The 22704-nt window shown below is 35.0% G+C and overlaps 3 protein-coding genes and 2 pseudogenes across 4 annotated transcripts; 3 read left to right on the forward strand and 2 right to left on the reverse strand.

The window, feature by feature from the left end:
• Positions 1 to 67: 67 nt before the first annotated feature.
• LOC143575179 (polygalacturonase-like) lies at positions 68 to 2553 on the forward strand. Its single transcript, XM_077059617.1, has 3 exons — positions 68 to 499; positions 1120 to 1409; positions 2100 to 2553. The coding sequence occupies exons 1-3, from the start codon at positions 68 to 70 to the stop codon at positions 2551 to 2553; spliced, it is 1176 nt and encodes a 391-aa protein (XP_076915732.1).
• Positions 2554 to 3323: 770 nt separating this feature from the next.
• On the reverse strand, positions 3324 to 6885 carry LOC143575181 (PTI1-like tyrosine-protein kinase 1; annotated as a pseudogene). Its single transcript, XR_013142723.1, has 8 exons — positions 6829 to 6885; positions 6305 to 6482; positions 5100 to 5344; positions 4397 to 4523; positions 4034 to 4307; positions 3818 to 3950; positions 3642 to 3727; positions 3324 to 3566 (listed from the first exon to the last, which is right to left on the reverse strand). The product of XR_013142723.1 is annotated as a PTI1-like tyrosine-protein kinase 1 (transcript).
• A 7030-nt stretch (positions 6886 to 13915) lies between these two features.
• LOC143575182 (plant UBX domain-containing protein 11-like) lies at positions 13916 to 16401 on the forward strand. The gene is made up of 8 exons (XM_077059619.1): positions 13916 to 14065; positions 14161 to 14213; positions 14338 to 14419; positions 14539 to 14604; positions 14706 to 14773; positions 14934 to 15693; positions 15775 to 16026; positions 16110 to 16401. The coding sequence occupies exons 1-8, from the start codon at positions 13933 to 13935 to the stop codon at positions 16340 to 16342; spliced, it is 1647 nt and encodes a 548-aa protein (XP_076915734.1). The 5' UTR covers positions 13916 to 13932; the 3' UTR covers positions 16343 to 16401.
• Positions 16402 to 17086: 685 nt separating this feature from the next.
• On the forward strand, positions 17087 to 18672 carry LOC143575188 (polygalacturonase pseudogene; annotated as a pseudogene).
• LOC143575201 (uncharacterized) lies at positions 18380 to 21769 on the reverse strand. The gene is made up of 11 exons (XM_077059632.1): positions 21652 to 21769; positions 21431 to 21525; positions 20828 to 20885; positions 20489 to 20683; positions 20331 to 20410; positions 20138 to 20220; positions 19855 to 19906; positions 19638 to 19706; positions 19432 to 19518; positions 19282 to 19343; positions 18380 to 19040 (listed from the first exon to the last, which is right to left on the reverse strand). The coding sequence occupies exons 1-11, from the start codon at positions 21767 to 21769 to the stop codon at positions 18941 to 18943; spliced, it is 999 nt and encodes a 332-aa protein (XP_076915747.1). The 3' UTR covers positions 18380 to 18940.
• Between the last annotated feature and the right edge of the window lie 935 nt (positions 21770 to 22704).

Here is a 22704-nt window from a genome sequence, read left to right on the forward strand (position 1 = left end):
CCTATGTGTATATATATACATATCATGTTTGGTCTTTATCTACATATCCTTAAAAAACATAGGTAACATGAAGACTGTTTTCCTTGTGATCATTGCACTTGTCTCATTATCAGCAGCATCAGCAAAGGTTACATACAATGTGACAAGTTTCGGGGCTAAAGGCGATGGCAATACTGACTCGACCAAGGCGTTTCTCAGTGCGTGGTCTTCTGCGTGTAATTCTACAAAGTCGGCGGTTATTTATGTTCCTACAGGGACCTACCTGCTTGCAACTGCCATCACTTTTGCTGGCGAAAGATGTCAGAGCAGTTCCATCACGATAAAGATCTACGGAACACTTGCTGCGCCTTATAACTATGGCGCGATTGCTAGCTCGGGTGACTGGATTAGGTTCCATAGAGTCAACCATGTCACCATCTCGGGCGGGACTCTTGATGCCCGAGGTGGTTCTCTATGGTCCTGTAAAACCTCTGGCAAAAGCTGTCCGTCTGGAGCTACGGTAATATTATTATTTATGAATAATTTATCAAACTACGAAGGATTATGGGTGGTAGGAGGTAGGGGTGTGTTTGGGTTGGTTTTGAGCTCAAACCGAACTGGTGGCATGAAACCAAAGAAACCAATCTTTAACTAAATAACCAAACCCAAACGAAAACAGACGGTTTGGTTTTACGTTTTCATAAAAACCGAATTTCGGTTCGGTTTTGCCTGTAATTATAACTGAAATACCAAACCAAACCGAATTTATGCATTTTTATTTTTTTATTTGAATTTAATAATTTATAAAAAATTTAAGAAAAAATGTAACTCAAAAATTTTTAGCCTAAATCTATGATAACGAATTAATTATTAATTAAAAAAAAGGCTGGTTTTAAACTCAAGACCAACCCCTCGAACCAAAAACCGAAAATTCAATTTTGAGTTTAAAAAACCGTTTGGATTTGGTTTGACAATTTGATCCTAAAACTTTTAGATTAGACCATTTGTTAATATCTAATAAGTCATCTAAAATCGGTTGTTTGGTTTTGTCTGTGTACTTTCTTGAATCTTTCTTAAATAAGGTTGTATAACCTCATGATATATGTACATGGAAATGAATATTAGTTTGGTTTTATGCAGACACTGGGAATATTCAACTCAAAGAACATTGTTATAAGCGGGTTGAAGTCAGTTAACAGCCAAATGTTCCACATTCTGTTAGATGCATGCATCAATGCCAAGCTGCAAGGAGTGAGCATATCAGCATCCGGTGCCAGCCCGAACACGGATGGCATCCATTTGATATCATCGACCGGTGTCACCATCTTGAATTCTAAAATCGCCACAGGAGATGATTGTATATCTATAGGCCCTGGCAATAGTAACCTCTGGATCCAGGGCGTGGCGTGTGGCCCTGGTAATGGCATCAGGTAATCCCACTCCCATACCTGGGTATCAGTAATACCCGTTAGTTTGTTAAAAATTATTTGTTGCGATTTCCAAATACGTAACTACGTAAGAATAAAAAACGAAAGAAAATATTTATGGGTGTGGTTTGGGTATCAACTAAAACTATCCATCCTATACCCACGAATATTTTTAAAACTAATCCTAGGGGTGCTAAACAGGTCATCTTTGCGGGTTGGCGGGTTCAACACGCGTCGCAAACCAGAAACTTTGAAACAAATCCAAACACAACACGAACCTGAAAATCATGTATTCGTGTCAAGTGTGTGAACCAAAAAACGACACGAATATTAATGGGTTGACACAGACACGGACGCTATATGTTATTTATGAATATTATATTAAAACATGTTAAGGATTAAAAAATAAAACGGGTCAAATAGGTCAATCCACGAACCTACCAGTCTAACACAAACATGGCATGCTTAGCTTAACATGTTCTTGGGTTTGACCCAAAAGGCAAGCTGGTCCGAGCCCATTTATACTAAACTGAAACCTGGAAAGTTCATGTGAGGACCGTGAGGTCCATGTCGTGTCAGAAATGCACACCCTAACTAATCCACTAATCCTATACCTGAATGTTTCGGGTTTGCCTGTCGAGTCTGGTTTGTTTGTCATCCCTATAAGTTAAACTAATATATATTTGGTTGCAGCATTGGAAGTCTAGGGTGGGATTTGGATGAACTGGGTGTGCAGAACATAACTGTATCAACCGTAACGTTTAGAGGAACTCAAAACGGTGTGAGAATAAAAACATGGGCAAGGGCTAGTCATGGGTTCGTAACAGGTGCCACTTTCCAGCATGTGACCATGGTCAATGTCAGTAACCCAATCATCATTGAGCAAAGGTACTGCCCGGACAAAAACAACTGTCCGGATCAGGTGTCCGGCGTTAAGATCAAGGATGTGGTGTACGAGGATATCCATGGAACATCTGCCACTCAAGTGGCAGTTAAACTGGATTGTAGTCCGGGAAACCCGTGCAGTGGGATAAGGTTACAAGATGTTAACCTTAACTATGTTCGTGGGAATAAACTTGCGGTGTCATCTTGTGCGTATGCTTCTGGGACCGCATCTGGCATACTTAACCCGACAAGTTGTCTTTAACTAGTTAGACCAATGATCGGTTTAAAGGTTCGAGTGATTTGAACTTGTAAGCAAGAAAAGGTTGTTGAGGTGTTGTAAAGTGTATTTTATTTAATCTCGTGTATTTTAATGAAAATAGCAACCATAAGTCCATAATATACCCTGCAGACAGAAAATCACTTAAAAACTAACAACATATCACCATAAAACCAGGTTTATATTATTTCATAATTCTTGACAAACAGAAGATATATAATATAACAGACCAATCTGAACACAAGCACACATCCATATCCTCAAACCAAAATATCATCATCATCATCATCATCATCATCATCATCATCATCATCATCATCATCGTACTCAGTATATCCCACCAATAGCAATGCTATGGTAGGGTCTGAGGAGGGTAAGATGTAGACAGCCTTACCTCTATCCCATAGGGATATAGAGACTGCTTCAGGTGAGACCCCCGGCTCGATAGTAGTTTTGCATCAAGCCTTGGACATAAGGCACATAGCACTCAATCATCGGGACACCGGCTGATTGGTGCATGTGCCCTTGTCTTTCGGCTATCAGCGCCACCACATGATGCCTGATTAACCTTCCGCCACTTTTAACGTTATTTTCATGAGATTAGTAAAATAATGTCAAAATTAGTGCAATTTTACTTTTGCCCACCTGAGGGTTCACGCATATATACATTATATGCGCGCACCGCAAGATAATGTGCGCACCGCAAGCAGGGCGTAGTCATATGCGCATATATACATTATATGCGCGCACCTCAAACCAAAATGTATATGCCTCAAATCAAACTAAAATCTACGGCCACCAACATAAATCACCATAAATCTGTTGAGGAAATCAACGCTCACAAATTCGTTTATTAATCTTTTTAGCTTTTTACATTATACTTCTGGAGCTGCTGGTGCAGGAGCCCTCAACAGTGGTTGAAGGGCCTTCACAACAATGCTCATATTAGGCCTAAACTCAGACTCGTATTGCACACATAAAGCCGCCACAGCCGCCAACTGCATCAACAAAACAAATGTCAGTTAGTTTAGTTATTCATCATTAACAGGCAATAACAATATTCCAAAAGAGACCTTTGCAACTGCTTTTGGAGGATATTCTCCCTTAAGCCTTGGATCAACACATTGTTAACCTTGTCCTCACTTAACCTAGGTGTCGCCTATATGTACAAGAAACAAAATCAATAAATAAAATTAAACTCTTAACTTGTTAATATAAAAAAACATATATTAATAAAAAGGAAACTCACCCAAGTGACAAGACTTTGTTGTCCACGTGGCATAGTGTGATCAACAGGTTTTCGGCCAGTTAAAAGCTCAAGCAAAACAACACCAAAGCTATACGCGTCACTTTTTTGTGTCAACTGTCCAGTCATCGCGTATCTACATAAAAATATCATTAAAAACATTTACACAAATAATAATATTACATTATAACAAATTGACTAAGGGTTTAGAATGATTACTCTGGTGCATGATATCCAAAAGTACCCAAAACACGAGTAGAATGCAAACGAGCCGCCATATCGGGAGCTTGATTTGAAAGATTAAAATCCGCAATCTTGGCTCTTAAATCTTCAAATAGTAACACGTTACTAGACCTAACATCTCTGTGAATTATTGAAGGTTAGACCTTTTCATGCAAGTACTCAAGCCCTTTTGTGGCATCAACAGCAATTCTTACTCTTTGCATCCAATCAAGCACGGGCCCTGGTTGTGCCCCTTGCACACCCTTCCTGCCTGTGTATATAGGTAAAGACACACATTAAAAACTTTAACCCCATGAAACAACATTATAAAATAAAAAAATGGAAAAAAAAGTTTCATACCGTGCAATATGTCATGTAAAGATCCCATGGTTGCAAATTCATAAGCTAAAACGCGTGTGCTCCCTTCGACACAATAACCGCACAGCTCAACAAAATTTTCGTGTTTCAGGGTAGAGACCATTGCAACCTTCAATAGAGAGCACTTTTATTAAAAATGGAAAACGAAAAAATGTGATGTTGAAAATATGTTGCTTTAGGTTTAAAATATTCAAATTAAAACAACCTGATTACAGGTGGCAATCTGGACCTGTTTACTAACATTTTTAGTACTTTGATTTGTTCACTTAAGAAAGGGTCAAATTTAAATTTAAGATACGGGCAAACACAAGAAATGGGTCAACGGATTAAAAATCAACCAAAATCTATCGGAAGTGCATACAACCTCCAAAATCGTCTCATTCTAATTGTTTTTGTAGTAAAACTGTTTTTGTAGTAGTAATATTTAATTTAATTTAATTTAATGCAATAATAATTTAGAAAAAGAATACATATAATAATATATAATAGACAAAAAGTGTTTGCAGATAAACCCAACTCGGCATGGGCCATTTCGACCTGTTACCTAACTCGTTTGACCATCTTGCCACGTCTAAACCCTCATGGTATCCGCTTTGTAATCCAGTTTGGAACCAAACCCATTTAGATCAATTCCCATAGGTGATGATACAAGGATATTATGGTTGTTTCATATTTAATACATTACCTGAGTCAAAAACTCGTTATTGGATTCAGCTTCAGTAGAAACATCAAGCTTTTTAACAGCCACGCTTTTACCATTATTTAAATTTGCAAAATAAACGCGCCCGTATGAACCTTCACCAATCAACGACTTTGATCCAAAATTCTCGGTTTTTTCTTTCAGTTCATCGAGCGAAAGTGCAGGCACTTCAATTACCGGGACTGCTTTTTGTGCATCATGTTTGACAGGAGGTTGAACCTTTTGCTGTCCTACATTACATGTAGATAAAAACATTAAAACCATATCAAGATGTGTACTTTGATCTTTTCAGCATTTAAAAAGGCAGTTTAGTCATAAGGCATTTGTTTCTCTAAAATTGGTATAGACAATATCAGACACATACTTGGGTGGCCTGTTAAGTAGTTTCAAGTTTCAGGATCAAATACAAATACTTCTTAACATGAAAACAGTAAGAACCAATTTGCTGTTATTATTAGGTTTGTTTTTTAAGTGTTTGCTGTTAATTTTTTGTTCGTATTTGCTGATTTTCGATTATGAGACATTATAAGTATTTGTTGATTTACATTTTGTTGTTATTATTAGGTTTTTTTCTTTTGCTGTTATAACTATTTGCTGTCATTAGTTTGTTGCTGAATCTGATTCTTTCGTTGTTATGATTAGGCTTTTTCTTTGTTATTACTTATTATAAAACATTGCTTACGTAGATTGGTATTGTTTCCTACGTTCTCATTTTTGGCAAATTGGTATCGCTTCCTACGTTCTCATGTTAAGATTATTTTGTACATGAACCGTCCCCTATTGAAAGTTTCAATATATAGTTTAAGTCAAATATAGAAGGGCACTTAGGTCTTTTAAAAAAATTAAAAAGGCATTCTCGTCATTGGCCATTTGTTTATCTGAATCTGGTATTAACAACATCAAACACGTACTTGGGTGGCCTTAAAAGTAGTTTCAGTATACAGTTAAAACCATATCTAGAAGGGTATTTAGGTCTTTTCAAAACTTAAAAGGGTACTTTAGATTTTTAGTCACGAGACATTTTTCCCTCTAAATTTGGTATATATAAAATCAGACACTTACTTGGGTGGCCTATAAGTACTTTCAATACACAATTAAAACCATATCTAGAAGGATATTTTGGTCTTTTAAATTCTAAAAAGAGCATTTTCGTCATTAGGCATTATCTAAACTACTAACATTAACCATACCATCAACATGATCATTGTGGCTTTTCACAAAGCCATTGTCATTTGAAGGGTAAGACTCTTCGACTTGACAAGTACAACAAAACCACCTCCGTGTCCTCTCTCTTTTCCTCAAAGTTAAACCGTCTCGAGCCCTCGGTTTCACCAAACGTATAAAGTATCCAGGTGGCGGCACGTAACCCTACATAACCATCACAACACGTCAAAACGATCATACTAATCAATTTCAAAATAATAATAATTTACAATCCCTGAAATCGTGATAAACCGATAAATCACTTTTGACGACATATACGTCGAAAGAATTCAAATTATTCAGAATATATCAAGGTATTTTCAGTCTTAATTTTAGTTAATCAGTTAGTGTCAGATAATCAATCATATGCAGAATATATAAATTGGATCATAAAAGCAATAAAGATCGAAAATTTATGGCATTATTAACATTTGACAATCAACATAATTCTCAATTGAAACAGATCTTTCAAATTTAAACAAGAGTGAAGAGTTATACAAATTGTTATTACCACTAAAGCACGAAAATGAGGACATGTAACCATAACAGTGTTCAAATTAGACCCAGAAAACTAAAATTCATTCCAATTAAATCAACAGCTTAAATAAGAAACCCTAATTTGGGAAATCAAAGAATGAGTCAACACGGAAACCAAATTAAATAGCAATTAATTATTAAGATCCGGTGTTGGAATATTACGAGGAAGAAATTGGACAGCAGGTTGCTTTCAATCGGAATGAACGAGACAACTTAATTACAAGAAACCAGCCTTCCTCAAAATATCCGAAATGAACCATTTTTAAGAATAATAAAGTGAAATTAGGGGTTTACCTGTGATGTGTTGTGACTATTGGATTGTTGTTTTGTTGTGTGTTTTGTGTTTCTTCCTTGAGAGAGAGAGAGAGAGAGAGAGAGAGAGAGATTGGGGAAAGACAGATAGATAAGCAAGCAAGGACACAACCGGTGAGGAGACTTTATATTACCATTAATACAACAATTACAAATAACACAAACCACCCATTTCAACTATTTATTTGTTTTGACCAACATAATTTTAATTCCAGCACTAATGTCATCATAATGTGATTTCCTTGTATGGATACGAGTATACGACTGTAAATGAAATGATTTGTTAATTGTTCGATGGAAAGTTTGTTTGTGTTTGTTTTTTAATAAATGAAAGACCACGAACAAGAAATTTTGTTTGTTTAAATCAGTGAACGAACATGAACATATGTTGCGTTCGTGAACATTCGGTAATGCGTTCATTTATGTTCGCTTACATTCGTTTGTTCATGTTCGTTAGTTAAAGGTTTGTTTAATATTTTTATAATATTTTATTTGTACTAATCAACCTAACATTTATGTTTTATAATTTTATTGTTTATGTTCGGTTTTGTTTTGTTAGTGACTTGCTTTATAAAGTTTTGCTTTAACTAAATCACTGAGTGGGGGATGATTACTATTATTATTATTATTATTATTATTATTATTATTATTATTATTATTATTATCATCATCATCATCATCTCAAGTGCTTAACTTTATATTTAATTCAGGTGATTGTGTCTAATGTTTTGGATTAAGAAATAAGAATGTCCCTATTCTTTACTTTTTTTTAGATAGTGCACATTCGTTTGCGTTCGTGAACATGCTCGATTCCTTAACGAACGAACGAACACAAACAAGATTTTCCGTTCGGTTAGCGTTCATGAACAAGTTTAATGCTAAATGAATGAGCATGAACAATGCTTTGTTCAGTTCGGTTCACTTACAGACCTAATTATGGATCAGTTAGTTACAAGTGTAGAATATTATTCTCGCATATGTATTCTTAGTTATAAATTATGTATACTGGTATTTTAAAAGATTTATCTTTGCTATCCGAAATAGCGGCATTTCTATTTCGTTGTAAAAAAGTTGGAGACTAATATTCTCAAAAACTCGATATTAAATCAAAAGCATATAAAAAAATTACACGTTTCATTCTAATTTTTATTAATTACACAAATCATCATTTAAGTTGAGAGTTTTTCACGAAATTGAAATATTAGAATAAGAGGGTATGAATTATAAAAATATCATCTAAATGTGAATATCTTAATACGGTTTGACAAAAAAGTTGCATGTAGTGAAATTAGATTTTTGTTTTGAAAAGTTGTATTTTAATGTATCTAACCTAAGAAAGCGAGTACAGGACAAAAAACATGCATGGAGATGTGTCTAACACAAGAGTATTGTGATTACATATATTATTTTGAACAACTCATTCTATTAAACTAAAAAAAGAAGCTAGCAAGAAGCTGAGAATAACAAACATCACTACACCATATCACCAATGTTAAAATCAAACTAATTCTTCCAATTTAACAAAGAAACTTGGATGTATTCTTAATCCAAACAAAGGAGTCTTCCTTTATGAGCTCCACCATCTTCCTTAGCATGGACAAAGTTTGCATTGAACTCCATCTCGTTTCTGCATTTCCAAAGTCTCCACATGGTAGTGATAACAATTGTAGTCAAAGTCTCCACATTGTGTTTATATGTATTGATGAACTATAAAACTTATCTTTTAATAATAACTCTTAAAAACTTGTCTTTCAATGTCTCCCACCTACATCACACGTATAATTATTATATGTAATGAACTATTAATTTACCTTTGGATCCTTCTAAAAGTTCAGAAAATTTTGCATTGCTTACTATAACCGACAACATCATATTTTACCGTTTAACGTGTAGACAAAATGCACAAAATGCAAGGATATATAAAAAACTATGTTTGAAAGTTAGTCACATGGAAAATACACGTACATTAGCAACATACTTCAAGTTGGATACTTTTTTATACATTCAATTTATCCATCTATACATACATACATACATACAGAAGTTGTGTTAAATTGAACAGAAATTACACTTACATGTAATAAGTATATATATTTTAATATTGGTAAAATTTGATAGCAATATGCATAAAAATATAAGTTTTATAACTTAACGTATACAATGATTACACGTATTAGACATTGAACATCTTTTTGGAGGAATGCCGTATTTACTCTTGATGTAAGGCCCCGAACCCGGTAGCCCTACTTTAGCGTCGGATTTACTCATAAACACAGTTCTTCAAATCAGAGTTTATTAAAAACTTTACGCGGAATATAAAACTTTCATAAAACATTACATATCAATTCATAATCATGTCTTAAAACATTCCTCTTGTTTTTCAAAATCAAAACATAACTTATAAAACATATCAGATCATCAGATGCCAGGCTTTAGTCTTCTGCCATGTGTCCTCCACTCAAGCCAGCTGTCTCATCCTACTCACCTGCGTGCATACTAAAAGTCAGCTACGCTGAGTGAGTTCTAGTTAATCATACAATACCATACAATACCTTATTACATACATACGTACTTAACCTCATAACTTTCTTTCATACACACACAAGTACTCATACCTTCATTCTTACTTACATACTTTCTTTCTTACTTACATACTTTCTTTACATTCATAATCATACGTTTTAAAGAGCCTTTCGCCCTATAACCTCACAGATATTATAAGGGTCTGGTCCCTAACATCACAGATATTATAAGGGTCTGGTCCCTAACATCACAGATATTATAAGGGTCTGGTCCCTAACATCACAGATATTATAAGGGTCTGGTCCCTAACATCACAGATATTATAAGGGTCTGGTCCCTAACATCACAGATATTATAAGGGTCTGGTCCCTTGTTTTCGAATATTAGTAGGGTTCGATTCCCTCTTCGTTACCATACAACCATACATCATACCTCGAGTATTATTAGGGCTCGGTACCCTTTTCGTAACCATACAACCATACAACCGTCATTTCTTTCTTTTGTTAACTTTATTACGTTCATACACATAAACATACATATCATACTTACCATATTTATAACGTTACAACCTGACAGTACGTGCAATATCCGAAGATCGTTCACGTACCATCAAGCAATCATTCATACATATCACATATATCACATATGGCATACACTTATCACTTAGGATAAATGTATTAACGACACATCAAGTATGCACACAGCCCCGAAAACATAACAAGGAATGGGGCTAGAAACTCACCTGAACTCTGCTTCTTTTTCTGATAGCTGTAAATCCCTTCCTTAACTGAGCTCGGCTGACTGTACAAGTTACACGTATCAATACTCGTCTGATCTAATCTGGCGGCCTAGTATTAGCTTACTTTAACTTATCGCTTATAATTTATTTTCTAATCAAACTTGGCTTTAGGCGAAGTTAACCCTCGGGCGAACTTAGCTTCGGCGAAGTTAAACCTTAGGCGAACTTGGCTTCAGGCGAAGTTAAACCTTAGGCGAACTTGGCTTCAGGCGAAGTTAAACCTTAGGCGAAGTTACGCTTGAAGGCGAAGTTCATCAGGCGAACTTAATCTTGCAGGCGAAGTTATCGCGCTGCAGATCTGTTTGCCCATAACTCCTTCGTTTCTTAGCCAAATAACTCGATTTTGGTACCCACGGAATCGTATGATCGGCGCCTACAAAACCCAACCATCAAATCGGCCTAAAATCGACGTTTTAGGGGTCCGATTTGGGCAGTTTGGGTTTCGGGTCCGGTTAACCCATCCAATCCTAACCATTTTCAGTAATATTAGCTTTGTTGGATTTGTTCTTACCTTACCAACTCAGATCTATCAACAAAATCTCGGGTCTCGGCTTCGAATCTTGATCGGTTAGAATGTGTGTGTTTTGAGTGTGTTTAGGAAGTTTGGTGAAAATGAAAATGGTTGGGATTTTGGGGGTATTTATATCCCTGAAATCCCATTCTCATTAATCCAAATCCATAACCAACATCCATTACCCGACACTAGCCCGACCCATACCAACTCCTACTCTTTTATTTATTTCCTGATAACCCGAGTAAACTTTCCCTCTATTATTAAGTAATACAATTAATATTATCTTGAAATTTCGGGATGTTACACTTGATGTCTTAGATTAGAGGATGCTCTACCCAATATTTTAAAGAATTACGACACATCGACTTCAAATGATAGAGAATGTTGGTACTTCATCCTCTAGACGTACTAATGAGTATAATTAGTGAAAAACAAATAAAAGATTTAGCATGACATATCAAACACATGATCAAAGGAAGAAAGCATGGATAGGTAGAAAGGATCAAATGATCAATCCTACAAAGATGAAGTCGATGCATAATCTAAATGTGAAATCCCCCCCCCCCCCCCCCATCCAATACCATTAAGCATTCAAAACACGTTATGATAGAAAAGGTATTTAATTCTTATAAAAAATATTTCGTTCTTCTCGCCGACTGATGTTGGATGTTACAGACTATTATTGTTAAATCCAATTGATAACCATATTGCCTGTTAACTTGAGGAACAATTGAAAGGGTATGCCAATGAGAAAATGAATTTTTGGTTTAAATGAAAGTGAGCAATTGTTTTATTAAAATTAACTTTTTATTTGGTTCTATTAATATTTTCTAAGCTTAAAGAACTTTTATATATGTTTAAGAGAACTATCACCCTATCACATAAAACCAAAAGTTTTACTAAAATTAACTTGAGTATTATTTCTATATCTAAATAGCAATTGTTTTTAGAGGGTTCATGCATTATGCAACGGTATGTATAACAACTCAACAGTGATGCTCTAACTACGCGCCCAATAACACATGGTGTTTTTAATCTATGTTACCTGAGAATAAAGCAAATTAATTGTTATAACAATCTTATTTATAAAGCTAACAAAACACATCATGCTATGTACGAATCGACATGTTTAACGCTACAATGTGCTTGGACATGACATGTTTAGCTAAACATAATAGTTGGTTAATAACACACTTAAAATGTAACTAATTCATTAGTAGTTTATATAACATTAATAGTTTAACATGGTTAAACATTAGTAGTTTATAATAAGATAACTGACACGACACATTTAATACGATTATTAGTATAACCACTAATCATGTTTAAGAAATAATAGACAGAATTAAGACAATAAAATAAAGTTCTCAAAATTATAATTCATGTCTAAGTATAATATACTTAGTTATAAACTGTAGAAAGCGTACATTTTTCTCTAAAGTAAGAATTATCCAGTGTTTTGAAACCCGGCCCGGCCCGGCCCGGCCGGTCGGACCGGTCCGACCGGGACCCGGAGCCTATACCGGGTCGGGTCAGGTATTTGAGCCGTTTTCTAAAAACCTGGCCGGGTTTTTCGGGTGGCGGTCGGCCCGGAACCGGTGACCCGGTGGGTGAACCGGAAAAAGCATTTCTTTTATTTTTTTTTATTATGATTTGGACTCGTTTTGGTATATCCGATCCAACTCGCGGCATGAACATGATCCTGGTTTGCTTGGAATCGCGTCTCCGACAACCACATGGCATTCCAGAAAAGCAATTCAATCTTATAGTAACAGATGAAGATGAATATGGAAGGTTTGGGATCAAGATTGAGATTGAGATTGAGATGAAGATGGAGAGAGGATGGATAAACTCACCTGTGATAATAAGAATGGCGGCTGTAGGGTTAGTAAGCAGACTTAGATGAAGATGAAGAACACATTCTTTTATTTCTTTTACTTTATTAACAAGTTACAATTATCATCCTTAATGTTAAAAGCTTTTAACAAATTAGACCTTAAAGTTTTTTCATTCTTCATCTTATAAAATTTGATGGAAAAAAATAATATTATATATATATATATATATATAATATTATTTATGACGTCATCCGGGTCAAACACCGGTCCGCCCTCCCAGGTCGATCCGACCTTTGACCTGGTGTCTTACCGGGTCAACGTCCGGGCCGGGTCTGAAAACATTGGATATATCATGATGATTTGCGTTACACGATTAACTATATTCCTGATAGTCTCTCATAAACAGGTTGGACTCGTTTCATATGTTTTAATTTGATTGTGTGATCGCTTGGATCGTAGCTTTTTCTTATCTAATCACCTAATATCGAATAAACTAGAACAACTATTATCTTATATTTCTTTTTCTTTTTCTTAAATGGAAGAATTTTGTTTTTATTTCAATATCGCCCATAAAAGAAGACTTGTTGAGAGAGTGGTCCGTATGGTAGTTGGATGATCCATAAACACACCGTACCGTAAAGTAATAAAATAAGTTCACAAACCGCCTCAAATCCATCCCAAAGGTACGAAGAAATTTGTTCTCTTCACGCAAATCGAATTATGAATGAATCACTCTTTGCTTGTTTAAATATTCTTCGTTACGATAGCTAGTTATCTTTAGTTGTCAATTGCGTTCGTTCGTTATTACGCTTCTAAATTTCATTAACTGTCCATCTCTGATTCTGTTATCGATTGAGAAAAAATAGGTTACCTGTAGCTGATTTTGATTGCTTACGAATAAATTAGGGCTCATGGCTGTACTAATAATCGGTTAAATACAAATTAAACTCATTTCAATTTGCGTTCATTTCAGCTTTTCATAGTTTTAACTGCTCTAGTTGCTACTGATTTGAATTGCATAAAATTCAGATTGAAGTTAGTTAGTGTATTGTATATAATAAAAATAGGTTATTGTTTGTGTCACTTAATGATATGAAACTACTAATTATCGTGTATTTAAAACAGATGGAACGATCTGTCTCGTCTCTTGCGTTCAAAGGCTCTATTATTGAAGCAATCACCGAAGCCAAAAGACAGAAAAAACTTTTTGTAGTTTACGTATCGGGTAATATTTCGCTTTCATGATATATTAGGCATGTAGGCAAAGGCTTTTTTTTTATCGGTTACTTGTTTAAAATGCTTTGGTTTTGATATTTACAGGAGAAAATGAGGACTCAATCTCTTTGGATAGATCTACTTGGTCAGAATCAAGTGTGAGTTAATGTTATATTTCAATTATCATGCTGTTTTTTTGATATTTAGTCACTTATGATATGAGCTAGTGTATGCTCTAAGTTTTGGGAAAAAGCTATGGTCTAATGACAGCTGAATGTTTAGGTGGCAGAGTCGATATCAAAGTACTGCATCTTGCTGCACATTTTAGAAGGAAGCACAGATGCAACTCAATTTTCTGCAATTTGTATCCTTTGCTTGATTCAAAGATTTTATTATTATCACTGAGCCCTCGTGATTAAAAGTAGGCTATATTTGGTTTATTTTTTTATACGTGTATGGCATTCCTTGCATCAATCTGAATAGATCCACAGAAACCTGCTCCTTGTATAACAGCTATTGGATATAACGGCGTCCAGCTATGGCAAAATGGTAAATTTACAACTATGGATAGTATATATTTTATTTTTGGTTTTATTACTTTTAGCTTACCAAATTTCTATTTGTTTTTTATTTTTTTAATAAATAAACAGAGGGCGTTGTCAGTGCTGAGATTCTGGCTTCAACCCTTGAGAAAGCATGGTTGAGTCTTCATGTTCAGGTTGGTTAGGCATTCTCATTGTGTAATTTGTGAATTAGCATTATATATTTCCACTATTAAGTTGAGTTAACACAGTTGTTTTCAGAAACAGTTCTTATTGAGTCGGTGATTTGACTCAATCATGACATCATAAATTTAATTAATATATAACTGCATACAGGAAACAATCTTGACTGCGGCACTTGCCTCGAGACAAACTGAACAAACTCCTTCGGTAGCACATGAAATTGGTAGTTCTTCCACCGGTACTAATGCTAGTGCTTATGTGGACAAAAAAGATTTGGATAATGACAAAGAAAAATTAGAAGAAAGTAATGTTAAACAGGCAGTCACAACAACCAATGAACCGGTTAACCAAGTGACCCCAACTGCAAGTGAATCTGGAGTTGACCAAAAGCCGAGCTTAAATGTAAGTCAACGTGAAGCAAAGCCTGAAAGGTCTGAAAATAATGTTAAACAGCCTGTTACAACAACTAATGAACTGGCTAACCAAGTGACCACAAGTGCAAGTGAATCTGGAGTTGACCGAATACCGAGCTTAAATGTTAGCCAACGTGAAGCAGAGCCTGGAAAGTCTGAAAATAATGTTAAACAGCCTGTTACAAACCAAGTGATCCCAAGTGCAAGTGAATCTGGAGTTGAACAAAAACCGACCTTGAACGTTAGTCAACACGAACCAAAGCCTGAAAAGTTTGAAACTATTGAAACCGAGAAAGTTGATAATTCAGACCTCGACTCAAAAATATCAACTGATATTGTTTTAAATATACGGTTACCTGGTGGTGCAAGTTTACAAGAGAAATTTGAACCTACAAAAACTTTAAAAATGGTCAAAGATTATGTGGATGAACATCAAGAAAGTAGCATTGGACCTTATGATCTGGCAATTCCTTATCCTCGCAAGGTTTTCACTGATCAAGGTATACTAACCTGAATTTACTTAATTACCCTTCCTTGAAAAAAATTTAGTCAACTTTTGATACTGTAAAAGTCAAATGCAGATTTACACAAAACTTTAACAGAGTTAAGTCTGCTTAATAGACAAGCATTAATAGTGGTACCACATCTCCAAGGGTCCGGGACCCACAAAGGACGATCTTCAGCACCTGCCATGTCAGCGCCTGAGGGTCCCACTGGATCTTCAAATGGTGAAAGCTATTTCTCACTTTTGAGACGATATTTTTCATATGTGAATCCTTTGGCTTATTTAGGTGGTGGCGGCGGCGATGCTGTTGCAAATTCCTCAACTTCTGGTGGGTCAAAGCAGTTGAATAGTGAATACTGAACATCTAGTCAAATTTGTTATTGTAGAAGGTGTTAATTTGTTAATGTGCAGGTGCACCGCAAGGGAACAACACTGGAAGCAGGAGATCCTACCTTGTGACATCAAACCAAAGCGGTAACACATCATCAACTAGTAGAAGCAATAAACCGAATCCATCTAGATTTGGAAGTGGAAGCAATATTCACACGTTGAAACATGATGAAGATGATGCTGAATTTAAAGGCCAAAATGCTTTCTGGAATGGTAATTCAACTGAATATGGTGGTGATGGTGACAATAAGTGAGTAGTTATAATTTACAAAAACACGTTGGTTATATGTTTATTCCGGAAGTATGTTTACTTATATGTTACATCTCATAAAGTGTGGGAAATAATTATGCTGTTCCGACTATAATCAGCATGCTGCATCTGTGATTTTACATTTCTTCGTTGTTAGATGTCCATGAAAAGCAATTTTCTCGGGCCAAAGGGGCCCGGTTAGGTATGTAATCATCTAGTGTGCGACGTCATGTTGGTCGACCCGGTTCAAATTTGTGTAAATACAATGAATAGAACTATTTAGGAGATTGCATTTATTAAGATGCACTTTTAACCTATTTTAACGAGTGCGTGGTCCGTTTGGAACCAGACCAAAGTCAGCTGGTAGGACCTAAGGGGATTACTTATTTATGTACTAAATTAACATGATCTTAGCTTGTATTAAGTCGTATGCATCAAGTTTCAGTCACAAATTCAGTTCCAGTATGCGGATTATGGAACACCAGTCATAACCCAAACATGATACTTTGATGGTGAAAGCTGCACGTCCTAACAACCATTCATATCCATAATATTCGTCGAGAAAATTACGAAAATTAACTAGTTGACCACCTATTTAAAACAAAATAATCATTGTTTATTATTATTTTTTTTTCAAATTATCATTTTGGCTATATAGTTTTAAGAAACTCAATAGCCGGACAACACATGGTGTACTTTGGTGCTGACAAGAGACACGAGTCCACCCTATCATGACACATGACGCAATATGATTGATTTATGTAGTACGATTAAAAGTGAAGCCTTTGGTGGTCTTAAGAATATTTTTAGGGCAAAAGTATGGCCATTATGTGCCACCTTCATATTCTTCATCTTTGCAATCTCTGTATATTCAACATTTTTGGCCACTTTGGAGACATAGCCGTTGACACATCTTGCATATAATGGAGTGATGGATACATCCAAATTTTACACCAATCATCTCCAGGACCATCATTCTTATCACAAAATTTAGGAAATTTTGAATCTTCTTTACCTTGCATCTAATGTGATTATTAGACACCGGTATGCCAAGCGAATTGCACTCGAGCTTTATGTATGTCTCTTGGAGCTATATACATCTTTAGATGTCAAAATCTATTTGATTACCATAATTTGATTTGAGGTTGTAATTTCAAATCATTCATATATCAATTTTATTGGAACATAGGGAACTAAGAAAAGATAAAACTCACCTAAAACATGTTTTTCATGAAGTAAGGTTTTACTGTAAATACTGTATAATTTTTTAATATTTTCATGAAGTAGTTGTGAGTGAAAGAGAGAGAAAATATGATGATAAATGTATAAAAAATATTATTTAATTGAACAGGAGAGAAAAAATACAGTGTTTTTTTAGTGTAATTATATGATATATATGGATATAGGGTAGGGAACGGGCTGGGAATGCTCTGAGTTATCAAACAATTAAGGATGTTCGCGGGTTGGTGGGTCCAACCTGACCCGAAGCGGAAATCGTGTCAAACATATGAACTCGAACATGAGACGAACATTTGTAGGTTGAACCAAACACAACCCGTCTAACCCAGTTTTATTTTAATTATTTTTGGATATTATAATACTTTAAAGTTACAATTTTACAATGAAAATTAAATACAAAGTATGTGAAACAGTTACATTTTTCGTTAAAAAATCTTATATCAATTTCTCGTTTTAATATGTAGATTCTGGCTTAAAATATTAATTTATAATATAAAGCACATTTGTAAATAGATAAATTAATAAATGGGTTAAACACGTCAACCCACGAACCGGTTGGGTTGACACGAACAATACCGTACGCACACACTTACACACATACATATTATCTGGCTTATTGATTATACATTTGTTTGTGGATGCAGCATTGGGAGTCTAGGGTGGGAACTGAATGAACCAGGTGTCCAGAACGTAACGGTAAAAACGACCACATTCGTAGGTGCCCAGAACGGTTTGAGGATAAAAGCATGGGCAAGGAACAGCAACGGGTTCGTGAAGGATGTTGTTTTCAAGGAAGCAACAATGTTGAACGTTAAATTCCCGATCATAATAGACGGAAATTACTGTCCCAGTAACAACAATTGCCCCAACGAGGTTTCTGGAGTAAAGATCAGCAATGTGGTGTACGAGGATGTGCATGGAACATCGGCAACATGCGCGGCAGTGAAGTTTGATTGTAGCAAAGGGAGCCCATGTAGTGGAATTACATTAAAGGATGTTAACCTTAAATTTGGAGGTCAATTACCAGCAGTTTCATCTTGTTCCTATGCTGCCGGCTATGCTTCTGGATTACTTCAACCTGCAAGTTGTATCTAACATCGGGATTTAGTGTTTGAAAACGAGAGAATTATTAGCAGATATTAGTTAAGAGTTTATTGTAATTGTCTCCGCTATAATTAGGAGACGGTTTCTTTGTAATTATCCTCATTGTACTTTGATTATATTTCCTTTGTAATTATTTCCAAAATCATTAACTAAAAAACATTGGATACAAATAAATCCAAGATCCCTCAACTACCCATGTATTTCATTTCTAAAATCCTGTTTTCGTTGATTGGAGCAAGAATGCTCCAATCTGGTTAGCTTAACTTAACCGACCCGCCACATCAGCTTCCTCATCAAAATGCTTACTTATTGCCAGCTCAACATTATCACCTCGAGATTCGTCCCCTTCTTTGTCGAACCTGCAAAAAAATCAGTATCCCTCTAATCAGAACAATTCATTTTGCGGGTCCCACTATGCGCATGATGGGACCCACAAAACGAAGCATCTTTTTTAAAAGTCAAAACATAATCTTTGCTTTTTTTTTTCTGCCAAATAAGGTTTTAGTTTTTAAGATGCCATAATTCTGGCTCATGAAAGTTGAAGTGTATAAAATCAACTTTTAAAGAAAACATATGTGAAATAGAAATAAGGAAACATACAGTGAATAAACAACTAGCCCAACAGCAACAGCAGCAAAAGCTACAAAGTATATCCAATCAACCTGATGATATATGCAAAATTACAAAAGTGAGTTTTCTTTTTTTTTTTTTATCAATTTTTAAGATCTATATTTGTTAATTGTTACTAACCTTTTCAAGGTATACAAGTATGCGTATCAATACGGACCACATGTCTGATGTCAGCAGAGACAGGTTCAACATTGTGGATCCACTAATCTGCATTTTATATCGACACGAACAAACATTTTAAAAGGTCTTAAGACGTTTGCATAATGGAAGACAAGCAAAAAATTTGTTAGTTTATGGTGATCTATACAGAATTTAAAAGCCATTACCTTTAGCAGGACCGGCACACCTGAGTAAAACAGAAACATTGCTGCTGCAAATCCAGCGTATTGAAGCACCTAACACGGCAAAAATTATTACTTTAAGATGCGTCAATTCTGCAACTTTAGCACCGAATTAGGTGCTTCAAAAGAATCACGCGTGCTCGCACCCACCCACCCACACACAATATATATATAAATAGATTGAGAGAGAGAAAGAAAGTACTGCTCCTGATGACCAATGTATGGATTTGAGTTCCTCTCGCTCAAACACGCTTCTACGAGCATTGTTAAAAACCACAAAATAACAATGCATTGGCAATTATGCAATTGACTATAATTTTGATAGTAAACATACAATATGAATGTAGTGCTTAGTGAAACTGACCGATAGAGGTGCAAATAACTAATAGTTTAGCACGTTTCTACTATTCGTTTCACAAATATGAAAAATATAAACATAAGCATGAAACTGTTATAGACACACATAGAACTATACAGAAGGATACATTTGAATACCACTAAAAATTGCACCAAACAGCCCCAACATTGCCAATAGTTCAACTTGATCAGCCGTTTTCGTGAAAAACTCCTGCAAAACCAACAAAAAAATCAGAATGCAATAAAATTTTTGGTACCCATTTTGACCTGAACTCATTTGACCATTATTTGACCTTTGACCGACCCACCCGTTTTACTCACCTCGCTAACGTTGCAGACAGCATAAAGTGTAGCTCCAGCAATGACCAACAAATCCCCTTTAACAGGGTTGCTACCGCTCTCTAAACACACGCATAAATGATCAAATATAGAATAATATCAATGTAAAACAAAATGAAATAAAAGAAAAATATGCTCACGTGAATGATCTGACGCGTGTACATCTGAAAAGATAACGAGTACGATACCCGCAACACAAATTACAACACCCATAATTTTCTTGAACCGGTAACTTGTCTTCAAGAAGAACCATGTAAGGAGTATGACACATGGGATGGACCAACAATCAAGAAGCATAACACTTGTTAATGATGTGTATTGGTATGCCTTCACCACTGTTCAAGATTGCACATAAAAATCAAAACTTTTTAATACTAGAGGTAGGAAAATGGCCGAGTCAAGAAACGGGTCAAATGATTATGGTTGACCCGAAACACTTTTTTGTTCTAAAACGTGCCTTGTAATAGTATAAGAATTACCAAGATAATTTGCCTCCACGTCTACTAGCCCAAGAAGTAAATAATAGTACCATTTTGCCTGCAAATGTTGATATAAAACAACTTCTTCATTTTTTGGAATGGTGACAACTGATTATTATGACTTGATATATCAGATGATTGCTTAAGTAAAGGGATATTTTATGTAATTTTACATTTGTTTTAGTAAATCAGTTTTCTTTGAGTGACTCATTATCTAGGTATGATTAAAATCATATAGTCAGTTAACCCGTACACTCTTTAAACTAGTTATTGTGACTTCAAAATCACAATAATCAGTTTTAATGCATATTCAAAATCACAGTAAAATCCACGAAAAGAAAACACTTGGGAAAGCATGGAATTTATCCTTATATATCTTTTTTTGCATCTTTTTTGAAATGATATATCTTTGAAATGGGAAACAAAATATGGTGGTTTGAAAAGCTAATAACTCTACTGTAGCATCATCAAACACTCCCTTTTGTCTACTGAAAAACAACACTCATATGACTTTCAGCAATCAAACGTGTGAATCGTAAATAAACCGGTCAACTTCAAGAAAAGCAATAAAATTTGAAAAAATATGGACTAATGTTCACTAACCTTCATCCCATTTCTTCTGCTAATCAAAATTCCACCATAAACAATTGCCAACAGCACATAGTTTGCTAAAGACTGTGATGTTGGTGCATTGATTCCTATGTTACACATAATAACATAAATCATCAAGATTATTCAGCTCATTGCACATTTAAGAAAATAATAATAATAATAATAATAATAATAATAATAATAATAATAATAATAATCTTGAACATGTAAACCTCTTCTAGCAAGCTCAGATAATGAGAATCCAGTTGAGGTGATGAAAAGAGAGAGAATTTGTCCGAAAAAGAGGCCAAACAATGTTTTCTTAGTAAATAAACCATTAAAGGCCACCATGATTATTCACTATAAAATGTCAAGACCCTTGCTTTTTTACAAGATTTGAAAACCCAGATTAGAAATGGGTTTATGGATGATATGATGAATTCTAAAGGAAGAAACAGGGGTTTTTGTTTTGAAGAGATAAGGTAGGGTTTAGTCGGTTGAGGATGCTAGTGACTGAAACTGACTCAACCTCTTCAACTCTATATATACTTTTTCCTCTTCCTTTGCATGTTGACCAGTTATTTTGTTTATTTATTTCCTTTTGGGGTTTATAGGTCGGTCCTACTTACTTTTGCGCCCTTTAAACTTATATCGTTATTGTTGTTTTTGTTTTTGCTTATAATAAAACTTTGTTTTTTTTTTCAATTACAAATTAATAATATCATGTTAAATAAGCAATATACAGGTGAATGATGTTTTGAGAATCTGGGTGAGTTGTAAGAATTCAATATGGAACGCACAATCATTTAAATGGAACGTTATACCTATGTAAAACGTTGATTCGGTGCGTAAACAAATAATTTAATTCTTTTATATGCATGTAACCTACGTATCACATGTATGTCAAAAAAAAAATTGTTACATTAAGTTTTTTCTAGTTTTTAAAACTCAAAGTGGTTATCAAAAGAAATCAACTCTATATATGTATACCAGGTTTAACCTCTAAATATAGTATGTGGGTTCGACCGGTAACCACCCTAGCATCTCCCTCATTTATGCAAACCCCAGCATCTCCGCCCATTTACACAAAAAAAAAAAGAAAATTAAATAAAAAATTAAATTAAATTAAATTTAAAAAAAAAGCTATAACTTGCACACAGTAACCGATTCCCCATGCCAAATAATGCATAAAAGTGGTTGGTGGATTTTCATCTTGCTTGATAATCAAAGTATGGATTCTCTATGTTACTTGTCCAGAAGTGAAACACATGACAATTTTTCACTGA

This window comes from Bidens hawaiensis, unplaced genomic scaffold (assembly GCF_021521415.1).
Source record: "Bidens hawaiensis isolate Kalapana, Puna unplaced genomic scaffold, B.hawaiensis_p1.1 tig00027305_1, whole genome shotgun sequence".
In the NCBI taxonomy this organism is placed as follows: Eukaryota; Viridiplantae; Streptophyta; class Magnoliopsida; order Asterales; family Asteraceae; genus Bidens; species Bidens hawaiensis.